The sequence below is a fragment of the Urocampus carinirostris genome, chromosome 20, assembly GCF_059441175.1.
Source record: "Urocampus carinirostris isolate Australia breed hairy pipefish chromosome 20, RoL_Ucar_1.0, whole genome shotgun sequence".
NCBI lineage: Eukaryota > Metazoa > Chordata > Actinopteri > Syngnathiformes > Syngnathidae > Urocampus > Urocampus carinirostris.
In genome coordinates this window covers 28,556,975-28,574,228 of record NC_142368.1, presented here as the reverse complement: position 1 = coordinate 28,574,228, position 17,254 = coordinate 28,556,975, and the positions used below count along the sequence as shown (strand labels likewise).

The following is a 17,254-nucleotide window of genomic DNA, read 5'->3' as shown; positions in this document are numbered from 1 at the left end:
ACCTCATATTGTACGCCAACAATCCTATGGTTACTTTCTAAAATACACTAAAAAATACTTCAACTTAGTGTTGTTTACCTCACTTAAACTTAAGATTTATACTTGTGGCGAATATTGGACATTTCCGTGTATGTACAGTACCTGTAGTTTGAAAGTGGGCGGGGCTAGATGGTGAAACTGCCTATGTAAAATTCACCCGATTTTAATTGGTCAATGAAAGAGACAAGGCGGAGTTGTGCTCCTTCAGGGAGCCACAACCCCACTCTCTATCTTTTATTTCTTTATTTTTAAAGGATTCTCCCTTTTCCACTCGCCGTCTTGTCTGCAGCCATGGAAGGAGCGTACAAGCAGGGAGAGGAGCAAAACTCGTCCCCGTTTGTCACGCCGGAGCCGGAGGTCCTAAGTCAGACGCCGCAGAAAAACAGCAGGCGATGGAAAATCATGGGCGTGGTAAGTATCTACATTTTTTTAACAAGTCTATTTTCGTTGACTTTTTCAAAAAACTTAAATATATAAAGATGCAAGGAGCAATAACAACAATGACGTCAAAGTTGCAGAAAAGAAACATATTCGTCATCTCCCCTCTTATCAAGGTGTCGGATTTAATAATGCATGGTTTATGCGCGTAAGTATACGTAGTACAAAGTACACGCATTATAAGATTGAGTGCAAGTTTAACACGCTTGATTTACACTGTGTACATGTGAGTGTGAAAATGGAAAGCAAATGTTTTCACTCTAATGTCAGGATGCAGCCCAGGAGCCAGACATGAGGTCAAAGGGACCAGTGTTGCTGACTTAGTTATTTGTTCTCTCTTTTTTTCTCGCTCATGGTAAAGGGAAGTCACAGTAGAGCAGGGGTCTCCAACCCTTTTCAAACTGAGATTTACTTTCTGTTACTAATTGGCTCAAAGGGCACCCAATTTGATATGCATTCTGTTAAGATTTGTCAATTTAATAGCGCTCTTACTCGTGGTATTGCGGTAGGACGGTTTCCATTGTGTGACATCATTACGCACTATATTTTGTTTTTGCTATTGTAGATTGCAATGTTGTATTGAATGGAGCCGCGTTCTTGCTTGCTTGCTGTTGAGGAATAAATATGCTTAAAAGCTGAACCACTATGTCCTGCTTATCTTCTCATGCATAAGAAAGCTGCACTCTCTGACATATCCTTTCCACATTTCTACAAATAACACTTACTATGTTACTACCATGTTGTTACTATGTTAATATGAAGTTAATATTTGGAGTAGGGTTAAATAAATGTTAGAAAATGTCCCCGGGCAGGATAAATTAGAGACATATGCAAGCAAACTTGAGATTTCAATCTGCAACTTCCTGGAGTACATGAACACTACCATGCATCTGGTAGTAATTGCAACACTGGCAGTGTCATAGAACAATTTGCAAAAAAAAGTAAAAGAAGGCAGATGTATAACTAAGAAATAATATGCTTCTTTTTCAGATGTAAAATATATAAGTGGGAAATGAAATAAAGAGCTATGATAAATAATCATCTAATACGAAAACACTTCCCACCTACTCCAACAACATCAAACACCATGACCATGTGTGGAAAAGGACCTGAGGGAGGATCACCCAGTGCATTTCTGAGTTTAATTTTACCATCACTGCCCAGATGAGTACAAGAACACTCACTTATTAATTATGACTAACCAATCTGCCACTATTATGGACTTGTTAAAAATAATCTGTAGTGCCCGGAAAACATGCTCACATGATTATAAATTAGTACCAAGGTCAGCCTAAGAAGAATTGTTAAATAAAAAACAGCAACAACATATTTCCTCATTTTTGTCTATAATTAAAGGCTATATAATAAGAGCTTGTCTGTACTCTAGAGTGACTCGTTGTAAGCCATGAGTACACACATGTGTTGCACAAACAATTTCAGAGCTCCTCAAAAGAACATGGGTATTTTCCCAAACAACATTTGTCCTATAAATTGTGTCCTATAAATTATCCTGTGAATTTGAATAAAAAAGGTGTAGCACGGCGGATGAGTGGTTAGCGCGTCCGCGGCACAATTCTGAGGTCATGAGATCGAACCTTCTTGTGTGGAGTTTGCATGTTCTCCCAGTGTTTGCGTGGGTTTCCTCCGGGCACCCCGGTTTCCTCCCAAATTCTTAAAACATGCATGTCAGGCTAATTGGCTGGTCCTAATTGTCCCTAGGTGTGAATTAGTGAGTGAGTTGTCTGTCCCTGTGTGCCCTGCAACTGGCTGGCAACTGGTTCAGGGTGTCCCCTGCCCACTGCCCGAAGATGGCTGGGATGGGCTCCAGCATCCCCGTGACCCTACTGAGGATAAGTGGTGCAGATAATGGAAGGATGGATGGATGGATGAATATACATTGAAATTGTATAACTGACCAATTCATCAAGGTGTAGCTAACATGGTAACTTTGAACCCTAGTACATTTTATGGTGTGGGTGTCTCAAGTGAGATAAAACAATAAAATCTACTTTGCCTTAATACACATAATTTTAAATTGGCAAAAAGCTAAGGCAAGTTATGTTTAAAAATATGAAAATAAGATTTTTTTGATTTTATAGTATAGCATAAGGCTACATTATATGAGTTCAAATCCTCTAGAGTGCTTCGTTGTCAGCCATGAGTGCTCGCAATTTGATGCATGAGCAAATAAGAGCCTGTGTTTTCAGATTTGGGAGCCAGCAAGTGAACCAGGATGTTAACACATCTGCCTACAAAGCTATTTTATAAGACCTTGTTGTCAGGAACCAGAATGGAATCTTGGACCCAATTGCGTTTGTTTCAAAGGAATCTTTATTGGATTGAGCTGACAGAGCTTGCTTAGGGCCCGGTCACACAGCCGTTTGCGTCTGTATCGAGGCTGAATCACGGCCAGAAATTTCTGCCTGTGAAGCAGACGCTGTTGGACGCTTTGAGATCGCCATACAGACGAGATACAGCAGTGCTTTACACGCGGTCGGAAATTCACACGCTGTTGGCAGCGCGAAAAAGTTTTGCGCTGCTCAAAACTTTAGACCACGTGTTAACCGCGGGCGGCACACGTGGTACACACGAGGTAATGACGCGGAACGACGTGCTATGGCCGCGGCCAGGGCGTGGTTACACGTGGGTAGGACGCGAAATATCAGCGGGTAATCGTGGGTGGAGCACGGTCATAGCATGTTCTGCGCCTGTATCGCGGTGTTATTACGTGAAATTAGCGTGTTACGCGTGTAACGGTCAAACGCCTTTCTCCGCGTATATACAGCGCGATTTGCCGAGCACACGTCAGTTGTGCTCGAGACGTCAAGGGGTGAACATGGATCCCCGTCACCGTAGTGACCTCGTCTTAATCCATTTTTATTTCTTGACATTTCTTTTCATTTCATAACAAGATAATAAAATAAAAATGAAAAACTATTACAATAATAACATATTGGCTTCTTCGGTGCCATAGCTTGAAATCTTGATCTTCACGGGACTGTGTCTTGAGCGGTTATGATTTCTACAGCCCGGTGTTATGCGGAGAAATGCATCCCTGCTGAGATTTGCATCCCCTCGCTACTACAACCACTTTTACCTCGTTTTATCTCACTTTTATATCACTTTTAGGGAATGTAATGGCGAACATATAACCAAATCCACTTCGTCTTGCATTTGTTGGGAATGTAATACAACTTAAACCATTCCGTCTTTGTTTTTGTTGCGAACGTAATCGAACGGTGATGCACACCGTATATAAATCACTTTTGAGAACTGTTATGCACTCTACCGTAAAGCTTATTATGCAGAAATAAGCTTTATGGTAGACTGCATAACAGTTTCAATACGAGCGATTTGAATAGAAAAAGGAAAAATAAACATGTTACCTGCTCAAATGTGATTTGTATACGGCGTGCGTTACCGTTCGATTACATTCACAACAAATACAAAGACGGAATGGTTTAAGTTGTATTACATTCCCAACAAATGCAAGACGAAGTGGTTTTGGTTATATGTTCGCCATTAAATTCCCTAAAAGTGATATAAAAGTGAGATAAAACAAGGTAAAAGTGGTTGTAGTAGCGAGGGGATGCAAATCTCGGCAAGGATGCATTTCTCGGCATAACACCGGCTCGGCAGCTTTTATACCTGTGGTCCACACGCGGAAATAACGCGATGAGGAAGCGGAACAGTCGCCGGCGTCTGTTTTGCGGGCATACCACCGATGAACAGCGGGTTGGCCAATTTTGCGCATTTTCCATCGCGGTCAACCACGGGCAAAAAAAAATCGCAAAATTTTACCCGCGATACAGACGCAAACGGCTGTGTGACCGGGCCCTTAGGAAGCCGAGGATTGTCGATCGCTAGCAGCGTTGGACGGAATGGCAGTTCCGTGACAGGTAGGCAGAATCGATACGTCTTAGCGGGCAGGTCGATGGCCAGGGCAGTAGAGCAGGTCGTAAGCGTGGGGCAGAAACAGGTCGACACCGAAGGCAGGCACGAATCTAAACATGAAAGGTACTGGAATCTGGCAAAACACACAGGGAGACACAAGTGCGGTCTGACACCCTCCTCTGGCCGCTGACAGCTTAAGAGGAGAGTGCCAGCCAATCAGAGAGCGCGCTCCTGCGCGCCACACTATTGCCACAGGTGTCTTCATTTTGGCAATCATGACACTTGTGTGTATACTAAAGTACCTCATTGTCAGCTGTGAGTGCATGCATGGGATGCATGAGCAAGGAGGTGTATTTTTTTTTCTTTTTTTCAATTGACAGTTACCGAGTGAACAGGGGTGTTACATTATTGGGCTTATGTGTAGTTTAGACTGCCTCATTGTTACTCATGAGTGCATGCAGTTAATTATATATTTTTATTTATTTTCTCACTTCATAACCAGTGAGTAAATTGTGGTGTAAGCATATTACCGTAAAATCCGGACTATAGAATGTATCTGATTTTAAGCTGCACGTACTACATTTTACAGGCATTATTGGTTTTGTCCTTACGCATGCCGCACCTGTATATAAGCCGCATGTGCCCACATTATAAACATGTAGCAAAGTCAAAAGTTCATCCCAAATTTGACTAGGTGCTGCGATTGTAACTATAAATATAATATACAATCCAAACACCACGATCGGCAACATGAATGGAAAATTATACCTGTAATTGGAATTTAATGCAGACCTTTAAAGTCCGGGTCCCGTTGAAAGTAATCCAATGAAAAAAATGTATATTTCCAAAGTTAAGGGTGGGAAAAATATATACCGGTATCCACTATTGTCCGCTGCAACAACAAACAGATTTAACTCATCTTCACCCCACTTCCCGTCAGCCCGCGTTTGCTCCGCCCCTTCTTTTTGATTCGCTCGTAGAAAACATATAACAATGAGTCTCTAAAATAAATACATTACAAAAATATACAGTTGCAAATACATATTTTTCATGGTTACACATATTTACAAAGAAAGATGGCACACCGAGAGAGTTTTCAAAGCTTTAATAATAATAATATAATTTTCATCCCAAACCGTGCCTGTGAAAGGTACCAACGCGCTTCAAATAACACGCTCGCAACGCATCATGCGTATCTGTTAAAAAAAGCCATACTGCAATTGCGAAATTCACAGTTAACCGTCCTCATCTTTCTCCTTATAACTGCCGCCATCAAGGGCGACTTCCTCATTATCGGAAAGAACCTTTGTCAGACTGACAATTGGTACGCAAAGAGTACTTATTCCACCGGTCTAAATCTTACCTTTTGTACTCGAGTGCCGCTGGTGGCAGTTAGAAAAATTACATAAATTGGCCGCTTCACTGAATAAGCTGCAGGGCTGAACTTTTGGGAAAAAAATAGCGGCCTACAATCCGGAATTTACGGGAGCTTACGAGCTTTAGAGTACCTCATTGTTTTGGTGACTCAGTGTATTTTCACAAGTATTTTTCAATTTGGTTTTGACTGTTGATCTTTTTTAAGCTTCTTATTTTCGCCATTAATTAATATTTTGCAGTTATGACTCTGACGTTTGTCAAATTCAAAATACATTTATTTGCACTTCGCATGGACATGAAATAGTCAAGAGAACAGTTGTCTCGTGTTGGACAAGACTAACTTGTACAAGCTTTACATTCAGGATTATTTCAACACATGCATGTCAAGAAACTTCTTTTTTTTCTTTTTTTCTTTTTTCTTTTTATCTCTGAGCACTAAATCGGAGGAGCTCGGGATTTTGGTTTGTATATTTAAGGTTAATGTTTCTGGAACTTACCCCAAATGTTCAATGAGTCCTTTTTACAGCAATGCTTATGTCTTTTCTGTCGTTAAGATCATACAACTCGGACAATTTAATTGCTCCTATTAAGTGCTTTTTTCCACCAGACAGCCTGTTTACATTGACAAAACCACAAATGGGCTAAAAGGCATTCCTGGGAAGACGGCTCACTCTCACTTTCTTCTTCCTAACCCCATAAAATTGCAGACAGGCACCGTGACCACAGCATTTCACAAGAATTCCAGTCAGTTTAAAATAGCTTTCGGTTCGCCAATTGTTTATAATTGCTATGAACTGAATGTTTATCACATTTTTTTTGGTTCATACACAATTTTGCTTTCCTCCACGCTAACTTTTGCCGGCCTAATGTGGTACATTGCGCATCGCTGACAAAACTCTAAGACCCTTTCTGACTGTATAAACCGCCGAAAAAAATAACCTTTGATTGCGACGGTCCGTCTCCTCTGCTTCCAGTCAACCATTTTGGAAACTCGTAGCGCCTCAATAATATAAAGGAGCGCAAAAGGATCGTTTGTGGGAGATGATCAGACTGATAAGAAACACAGGATGCTGGGCTGGAAATTAGATGCTAGCTTTTTTCTCCAAGTTTGACAAATGTAAAAACCAAACACAAAAAAACCCCAGAAAAAAATAAGTGTGGTTTTTGAACTTTGATATTCCAAACTCCAGAGACTGGAATTGATCCTTTTATTGGGTTTTCCATGCCGTGACAACAGATGCAACAAATGCTAGCTATTAGCTTGTGAGCTAACCTTTTTAGGGTTTTGCAATGGGTAGCAGGATTATTTATTACTTTCTAGAAGAACATGTGTCCTGTAAACTATGATGTTCAGGAAATCTGAATGAGACTAAACTACATATCATGCTATAAAGCAGGCTCTCCCCATAAAGACAGCGGAGTTGCCCGTGGACGTGTTCTGAAAATAGCTCACTAGTGCGGGGTCATTGTGATTTGTTAGTAAAATGATGTTTTTAGTGGTCGATTAAGTCCATTTAACCCTACTTCCGAATGTTAATCTGATAATAATTGCATTCCCAGAGGAAGACGTGTTGGTGGGATTGAGGAGGTCTTCGAAGTACAACATAGTAATAACATGTTATTTTAGAAATACATATCAAACTTTGTGCTCTTTTCGCTTTTTAGTAACAAAAAGTAGCTATCAGCCTGTAAAAGGTTAGAGAACCCTGCTAAAAAGTTAGCTGTCATGCTATATGTGAACTGTGAGTAGTACAGTATATGAATATTTAATGACTAAAATAAATGTTTTATTTTCAGGTTGTCCTTCTGTGCTTACTCATCATCCTACTTGCACTGATACTGTCTTACCAACACCCCCAAAACAGTAGGTTTGGCCTTTTTCAAGGTATTTTTATTTTTGTGGCATATTCAGGGGTTTTCTTTAAAAAAAATAAATATTAAAAATAATAAACATTACCGAGAAAATCACCTCAGTTTTCCCTGTCCTGGGTGGAGTACCTTTTTTGGGGCGCCACCCTCTTGTATTTACTCTCTATTTTTATTTTTCTGGGAAACATATGAAAAGAATTTAACCGCAGCCTTATTTTGAGGCCAGACCGATGAGAGCATCTTTCTTGGGTGTCATTCCGCCTCTTGTAAAACGTGCTCATTGATACATAACCAAGTGTCTTCAAAAATACTTTCACTAGTTTAAGTTGGGAACAAATGAACCGAGTAAACATGCCACGAGTAGTGATTAAGTGTAAATAGGCAAAAGCCATTTTCATATTGTTTTGATCTACCTAGTGAGTCATTAAATCCTTCCCGATGACTTGCATAATATAAAGGTTATGTTTAAACTTGTACCTTCCAGTTTATACACCTCAAGTCACATTTATTCGTAAAGATCTTGTATAGGGTCTCAAAGGGCTGCAAATTCCCACAGTTGTGGTCATTACAATATCCCCTGATCTTTCCAGAGAATAAGTCGCACCTGGAGTGTAAGTCGCATATGCTGAGGCCTCCAAACCGGACTCCATCCCCACCAAGGCTGCGCCTAGAAATTCTGTCCATAAAAGTCATGAACAGAATTGATGACAAAGGGCAGCCCTGGCGGAGTCCAACCCTCACCGGGAACGAATCCGACTTGTTGCCAATGCGAACCAGACTCTGGCACCGGGCATACAGGGACCGCACAGACTGTGCGGTACCCCATACTCCCGAAGCACCCCCCACAGGGCCTCCAGAGGAACACGGTCGAATGCCTTCTCCAAGTCCACAAAACACATGTAGACCAGACAGGCAAACTCCCATGCACACTCAAGGACCCTGCAGAGTGTGTACAGCTGGTCCAGTGTTCCACGGCCAGGACGAAAACCACTCTGTTCCTCCTGAAACCGAGATTCGACCTTTTACGGACCCTCCTCTCCAGTACCCCTGAATAGACCTTACCAGGGAGGCTGAGAAGTGTGATTCCCCTGTAGTTGGAACACACTCTCCGGTCCCACTTCTTAAAAAGGGGAACCACCACCCCAGTCTGCCAGTCCAGAGGCACTGTCCCCGATGTCCACGCAATGTTGCAGAGGCGTGTCAACCATGACACGCCCACAACATCCAGAGCCTTTATGAACTCCCGGCGGATCTCATCGACCCCCGGGGCTCTGCCACCGAGGAGCTTTTTGACCACCTATGTGACTTTAACACCAGAGATGCGAAAGCCCAACTCAGAGTCCTCCAACTCTGCTTCCCCAGAGGAAGACGTGTTGGTGGGATTGAGGAGGTCTTCGAAGTACTCCGCCCACAGATTTATAACTTCCCGGGTCGAGGTCAGCAGCGCCCCACCGGCACTATACACAGTGTCGATGGCACACCGCTTCCCCCTCTGAGACGCTGGTTGGTGGACAAGATTTCGGAAGTCAGCTTCCATGGCCTCGCCAAACTCCTCCCATGCCCGTGTTTTTGCCTCGGCAACCGCCGAAGCCGTATTCCGCTTGGCCAGCCAATACCTGCTAGCTGCTTCCAGAGTCCCACAGGCCAGGAAGCCCTGATAAGACTCTTTATTCAGTTTGACGGCATCCCTCACTGTCGGTGACCACCAACGGGTCTGAGGGTTGCCGCCGCGGCAGGCACCGACTACCTTACAGCCACAGCTCCGATCAGTCGCTTCGACAATGGAGGCGCGGAACATGGTCCAATCGGACTCAATGTCCCCCGCCTCCCTCGGGACATGGGCAAAGTTCTGCCGGAGGTGTGAATTGAAACTTCTTCTGACAGGAGATTCTGCTAGCCGTTCCCAACAGACCCTCACAACACGCTTGGGTCTGCCGGGTCGGACCGGCATCTTCCCCCACCATCGGAGCCAACTCACCACCAGGTGGTGATCAGTTGACAGCTCCACCCCTCTCTTCACCCGAGTGTCCAGAACATGCAGCCTCAGGTCCGACGAAACAACGACAAAGTCGATCATTGAACTACGGCCTAGGGCAGGGGTCGGGAACCTATGGCTCGCGAGCCATATATGGCTCTTTCTATGAGTATCTGTGGCTCAGAGACCAATTTGATTGCATGCAAAATTTCTCCATCTTGTTCAAAACCGGGGTTGTCTATCCTATCCAAGTACACGTAAAGCCAAACCAAAGCTCAACACGAAGATAACACTTCGCAGTATATATAGGGCACGTTTTTCACTACAATTTACAGTCAAGGTGTCACACAAAAAAGGGGGGGGGGAAAAAACTCGTTTTGGTTGTACAACGCTAAAGAATCCTTTATTTAAAAGTTCACTATATAATCTGTGTTCAGTGTGCAGATACTTTATGATGAATCCACAGAACTGTAAATACGCCAAAACACCGGAAGAGAACTTAGTCATTTGATTGGGTGAGTGGGAGGGATGGGTGGAGCTATGCAAAAAGTACAAGCATTCCCTCCCATCTCTCACCAAAGGTAAGCACATAAGGCTCCCTATTCTCAGAATGTTGTGACGTTTTTACAAAATAAATGCTTGCATCTGGTTTTGAAACCAATATGTATGAAAAAAAGGGTCAAAAGGAGTTCAACCGATCTTGAGTAATTGCAAGAAAGAGACAAGTTTAAAGTGGTATGTTTGTTGAATTTGGGACAGGGGCTCTGGCATTATTCTCTTTTCATAATTTTTATCAAATCATCAAAAATAAATGTGCTGAAGACTTAGCTTTTGTCTGGGGCGCCGGTTTAGCAATTTAGTAAATTTGTCTCATAATATATGGTGTGGCTCTTTCCCAAAATAAAATTAATATTTTTTGCTTTTATGGCTCTTTGAGTCAAAAAGGTTCCCGACCCCTGGCCTAGGGTATCCTAGTGCCAAGTGCACATATGGACACCCTTATGTCCAAATCGGACTCTATTAGAAGAGTGAAGCACAGCACATTTGCACCTTGTATTGAAATCACTTTTGAGTAAGACAATAATTACTTTGGCGAAATGACGCCTTATCTTCTGAAAACTTTTCTCCCAATTGGTGAGAAAAAGTGGTGTCATGTTGCCAAAGTAAATATTTTCTACTAGCTCAAAGAGGATTTCTATACACACACAGTTCTGAGGTCATGGGATCAAATCCAGCTACCAGTCTTCCTGTTCGGAGTTTGGATGTTCTCCACGCCCTTGCGTTCCTCCGGGCACTTCAAAAACAAGCATGTCAGGTTAATTGGCCGATCCAAATAGGTGTGAATAAGTTGTCGGTCCCTATGTGCCCTGCCACTAGCCGGCAACCAGTTAAGGGTGTCCCCTGCCCACTTCCCAGAGACAGCTGAGATGGGCTCCGGCACCCCCCCTACTGAGGATAACCGGTGCATATAATGGATAGATGGATATATAAACAAGTACACAACAATTTGTAAATATTTAACCATCTTAGGGTTGGTACATTCACCCATAAGCTGTTACGCGATATTTTCTCACTTTTTGGCAGTAAAATGTATAAAGGTTATTTACAAGGCCCTAGGGCTGCACGATTTTCAAAATAAAATAGCCTAATAGCTATTTTTAAGACCTGTATTGCAATTTTGATGCGATTTAAATTTTACAAGAAAAGTGCATTTCTGTGCTTTTTTTGTTTTGGGAAAAAACTTAGACATAGTGACTTGCAAACTTACCTCAAGGTTATGTCCTTAAAGACTGAGGGTAAACTGTAACAAAATAACTACAGACACTGCAATACTTATGAACGAGAGGTTCCGGATGATCGTTTGTAAGTTTAATTTGTTCGTAAGTTGATTCAGTGCTATATTTTGTATGTTTAAGGTTTATATAAGTATGTTTAAGTCTTGTATAAGTAATATTTATTGTCTTGCACTAAAAAAAATAAACATTTCCTAAAATAATATGCTCCATAAAGATAAATAAAGTTAAGTGTAACTTACCATTGGAAGATGAGCTTCAACATTTTGGCGACTTTCTCCTCCGTGGTAAAAAGTGGCAGAAAAAAAGCAATCCCACCATTTTCTCATCAAGCATCAAGCTTCCGTATTCCACTTTCATTTCAAATGAAACAGCCCGCCTCTTTACACAAACCATATTAAAAGGATGCACGAAATAATAAACAATAAAAATGTCAAAGTTCTTTGCACGCTGGAGATACAGTATAGAATGTTTACACACAAACTAGGAAGAGGAAGCAGATTTCTTCAGGGTGGATTCTGGGTGACCTGTCACAGCGCCACACGCCGGTAGCGGCGGAAAGCGACACTACAGTAATGTCCAGTAGGTTCACACAATACAAAATCTAACTTACAGCAATGTCCGGATATTTTTCGACATCCCGAAAAAAATGTTCGTATCTACCGTTCTTTGTAAGTCGAATGGTCGTAAGTATGGGAGCGTCTGTATCGATCTACAAATGAAAAACAGAATTGCAGTTGAATAGATAGTCTTTATTGTCATTATACAAAAGTACAAAGAAATCGGAGGGGTATTCCTTTCAGTGTAAGAAAATAATTTTGAGGAAAGCTGGCTAGCTACACCCTAGCGTCGGGTAACAACAACTTTTCGTGTCAATTAGAATACAAGAGTCACAAATGTAGCTTTTTTCCATGAGTAGAAGCTCCAAGTCGTCTGTTTCATTTGTAATGGATCTGGCGTTGGTGACGAGACAAGTTCGGCAGTGGTGGCTTAAGAGTTGTTAGCCTAGCTGTTAGCTTTCCCTTCAGACGCCGCCTCAGTCAATTCCTGGACGTGACAAAAAAAAAAAAGAGGGTTCGCAATGGGCAAACCCTCAGACGCGGCGTCACACGGCGCGACGCGAGAAAAGGCGGCGGGCGTGATCGGGCTACCCCCAGTTACGGGGGTAGCCCGATCACGTCGACCCCAGTAGCGTGGCGCGACGACAGGCGGCCGTCCGCGCGCGGCGGGCGAAAGGCGGCGGACGTGCGCGGGACCCCCGTAACTGTGTCGGTGTCGTGCGTATCGCGCCCGAAAGTACCTGCGGCGCGGGTTAGGGGCTCGCTTGCGGGAGCAACCGAACAGCACCCGCGGTAAAAACCCTGTCGTGAATTTGTCTCCGATCGTCCCGGGCGGACGTAAAATCGCCCAGCTGTACGACTCTTAGCGGTGGATCACTTGGCTCGTGCGTCGATGAAGAACGCAGCTCGCTGCGAGAACTAATGTGATTTCCAGCTGCGATTGGCTGGCAACCAGTTCAGGGTGTCCCCTGCCCACTGCCCGGAGAGGGGCTGGAGCTGGGATGGGCTCCAGCCCCTCCGCGACCCTAATAAGGATAAGCGGTGCAGATAATGAGATGAGTTTTTTTTTTTTATGTATATATATATATATTTTTTTTTTTTAAGGGTCGTCGCTACTTCGCAGATTTTCATGTTTTGCGGGTGGTTTTGGTCCCCATTAACCGGGTCTAAAAAAAGAATCAACATTTTTTTTTTTTAAGGTGCGCCGCTACTTCGCGGATTTTCACTTATCACGGGTGGTTTTGGTCCCTATTAACCGCGATAACCGAGGTCTTACTGTAGTCCGACAGTGTGACCGCAAACCACTGCGTTTTTTTTTTTCAAGGATTCATAGTTCCACTTTGTTAATTGATTGAGTGTTTGGCCAACAGGGGTTTGACATCACGAAGCCCCCCCGAAGCTCCTGGGTTTTAAGCAATTTACTTGTCCAAAACTATGCTTGAATATATCATTTAAGTAACATCTTTAGAAGATTTAAATAACAAAATAATTTGCCCACATACTTGATTTTTTGGTAAATAGTGCAAGGTCAGTGATAAGGTCTTTTCTTCTGAATTGTTGGCAGACTTCTTCCATTCTCGACAAGGTCTTAGCGGCTAGTAATGCTAACAAGCTTGTACGTTTAGCGAGACGTAATATATCCGAAGGCCAACATTGGCTAGCAGCATTAAGGGCAAAGAACTTAAATCTCATTGGATTACAGAGAGATGGACACATTCAAGCCCAATCAAATTTCAGTATACAGTGGAACCTCAGTTCTCGACCATAATCCGTTCCAGAACCCTGTTCGAAAACCGATTTGGTCGATCACCGAAAATCTTTTTTACCATCAAAAGTAATGTAAAATCGTTTTAATCCGTTCCAACACCCTGAATGTTTACCTAATAAAAAAAAAAGATTATGAATAGGATTTTTTACCTTTGTGGTGGACGGTGGCGAGAGAAAAATCATCAAAAGTTTTTCAACCCCTTCCAAAACTTGCTTGCTTATAGCGCTAACTTCCTTAGCCGCATCACCCAATTTCACAGCCTCCTTATTCTTTACTATCGTACTGATAGTAGATTTAGCCATGCTGTATTCACTAGCAAGATCGGAAATTCGTACACCTATTTCTTATTTAGCTATTATTTCTTTCTTAAAGGCAATAGTTGGACAAACAACTTTTTTTTTTTTCACCTGTCCAGCTCGGTAGCCTAGATGGTAGGGCGCTCCGAGACTGGGAGGTCGCTGGTTCAAGCCTCGGCCGAGTCATACCAAGGCTTACAACATTGGTACTCATTGCCTCCCTGCTTGGCGCTCGGCATTAAGGGTTGTAATTGGGGGGTTTGTTCGCCTAATGACTAAAATGGCTGCGCCCTGTTTGGCTGCGGCTGCATCGGCTCGCTACAGTTTAACTGTACGGGTCAGGTATATCGACATTTCGTTCTGTGTGCATGGTTACAAAGAATTACAATAAAAGTAAATTCTATTCTATTCTATTCTTGCACTGACCTTCTTCGGAGGCATAATTAGAGGCTAAAACACCCGTACGCCGCTCAGCATCGCACCCTAGCGTACCGGCGTTCGAATTCCGATTTTTTGACCGAACAGCGAAGCAAGAATTTCTCGAAATTTTTGGTACACCGATTTGTCTGAACTGAGAGGCGTTCGAAAACCGAGGTTCCACTGTACTGAATTCTGTGTCACCCCGACAAGGAAGTGGAAGAAATGTTGCCCCGACTCAGGTGATTTGAAAATAAAAGTACGCTTTAAGAATCAATAGGTGAAGTATACATACTATCTTAAACTTAAAATACGTAAACTATGGAAAAAGTGAAAGTGAAAAAGTTATAATTCCGACTATAGTCGGAAAAATCACATCCCTGGAAGACATGTCCAATCAAATAATTAAAGAATTATTTTGTGATATGTATGTATTTTGAAAATTGTGTAGACTGGACCACTATTTTAATGAGCTTGAAGGGCTATCTATTGCAATTCACAGGTATGTCATGTCCAGCATGGTCACCGTGGCGACCGGCTGGCCCCGCCACCTGGGCACCGGCTGTAGCAGATCGCCTAATTTGCGTGTGTGCTTCTTAAGGGGGGTTTTGGGTATTGCCAGTTGCTGGTTCATTGCGTTTTCTGTTCTGCATTATTCTGTTCTGTTGGACTTGATGAAACCTGTGTTTGCCCGTTCTGAGTAAAAACCTGTTTTGTGAGTATTCCTAGTCTGAGTTCCTGTTTGCCTGTAAGCCTGTTTTTGTTTTGTTTTGTCCCTGAGTGTTGGACAACTTTTATTTTGCAAAATAAAAGTGACTGGTCGTTACGCGATTGAGTTCAACCTTCCTGCCTCCTGCCTCCGATCTGGTCCGGTCTTGTGACCGGATGAACCAACCAAGATGTGAACTCAGCGAACGATCCCAACACAATTTGGGGAGAGCTGGAGGACGCCGTTTGGCAAGCGCCCAGTGAGGTCACCTTCCCTGTCCATTCGAACCATGGCCCCCCCCCATCGTGGCCATTGCTGTGCCTCGAATGGGGTCCCCGGGAAGATTTGACGCCGACCTGTCCGACTCTCCTGCCTGCCTGTCCGACTCTCCTGCCTGCCTGTCCGACTCTCCTGCCTGCCTGTCCGACTCTCCCGCCTGCCTGTCCGACTCTACCGCCTGCCTGTCCGACTCCCTTGCTTGCGTGTCCGACTCCCTTGCTTGCCTGTCCGACTCCCTTGCTTGCCAGTCCGACTCCCTTGCTTGCCAGTCCGACTCCCTTGCTTGCCAGTCCGACTCCTTTGCTTGCCAGTCCGACTCCCTTGCTTGCCAGTCCGACTCCTTTGCTTGCCAGTCCGACTCCTTTGCTTGCCAATCCGACTCCCTTGCTTGCCAGTCCGACTTTTGCTTACCTGTCTGATTCTCCTGATGATCGCCTGTCTTATTCCCTCTGATGATCGCCTGTCTTATTCCCTCTGATGATCGCCTGTCTGATTACCCTGATGATCGCCTGTCTGATTACCCTGATGATCGCCTGTCTGATTCCAATGATTATCGTCTGTCTGATTCCCCTGATGATCGCCTGTCTGACTCCCCTGATGATCGCCCATCTGACTCCCCTGATGATTGCCCGTCTGACTCCGCTGCCAATCGCCTGTCCGACTCCGCTGCCGATCGCCTGTCCGACCCCCCCTGCCGAGCGCCAAGTCCGACCCGTTCGACGCCGACGGCACCTGCCTCTCCCCGATCCTGCGTGTTCGGAGGAGGGAGCGGGGTTGCCCTTATCGGGAGCGTCGACCCATTCCGGGGTGCGAGGTATTTATTTTTCTTTTTGGGACCTCAGGAGCTGTCCCTTAAAGGGGCGGCTCTGTCATGTCCAGCATGGTCGCCGTGGCGACCGGCTTGCCCCGCCCCCCTGGGCACCGGCTGTGGCAGATCGCCTAATTTGCGTGTGTGCTGGTTCATTGCGTTTTCTGTTCTGCATTAATCTGTTCTGTTGGACTTGATGAAACCTGTGTTTGCCCAATCTGAGTAAAAGCCCGTTTTGTGAGTATTCCTAGTCTGAGTTCCTATTTGCCTGTAAGCCTGTTTTTATTTTGTTTTGTCCCTGAGTGTTGGACAACTTTTATTTTGCTAAATAAAAGTCACTGGTCGTTACGCGATTGAGTTCATCCTTCCTGCCTCCGATCTGGTCCGGTCTCGTGACAAGGTAGGTAGATAATGTACAAACATCGATTGAGGAATCCAAAAGTAAAAAATTGTCAGCAAACAGCAACCATAATAACAAAGCTCCCCAGAAGAGCACGCTGTGTTCTCAAGGTTACGTGTGTCAATATGATTGAGTACTGACAAAAAACAACGACTAGCACAGAGAATCCACTTTAAAAATAAATAACTAAAAACACATCGCATCGATATCGCTGTACTGATCTGAAAAATCGCAATTAGCTTTACTTCCCAAATCGTGCAGCCTTAGTAACAAGCCACTAAAGCTATGAGCTGTGGCGTTTGTTTTTGTGGCTATTGGTAGCGTTTGTTTTCATGGCTATTTGCGCAAGAGCTTTTTGAATGCCTATCATAGTCGTGCACACAAGTTTCGCAAACTTTGCCTCGCCTTTATTGGTTAGTTCCATTAAAACCGTCTTACGATTGGTTGGCAAAGTTTAACTACGAAATGTGACAATTCTTGTTGACCAATCACTCTGTCGCTCAAATAACAAACTGGAACTATAAATCATTGGGGGGAAAACGCAGTGGTTTGCAGTTACACTACCGCGATATCGATTGATTTCGGTAAATCGTGCAGCCCTACAGGGCACCCTAACATAAATTGAATGGATG

At 43.7% G+C, this 17,254-nt stretch overlaps 1 protein-coding gene across 5 annotated transcripts in view; it reads left to right on the top strand.

The window, feature by feature from the left end:
- The first annotated feature begins 232 nt into the window (after positions 1-232).
- Positions 233-17,254, top strand: part of enpp1 (ectonucleotide pyrophosphatase/phosphodiesterase 1) — a 56,429-nt gene continuing 39,407 nt past the window's right edge. For 2 of the 5 annotated variants that reach the window (XM_088324539.1, XM_088324538.1), the window contains exons 1-2: positions 233-450; positions 7,546-7,612. In XM_088324539.1, the coding sequence (XP_088180665.1) occupies positions 331-450; positions 7,546-7,612 (187 nt within the window). In that variant the 5' untranslated portion in view covers positions 233-330. Of the gene's footprint in view, positions 451-7,545; positions 7,613-14,928; positions 16,229-17,254 lie in introns of all 5 variants that reach the window. The other 3 variants (XM_088324536.1, XM_088324537.1, XM_088324540.1) reach the window with 3 other exon arrangements.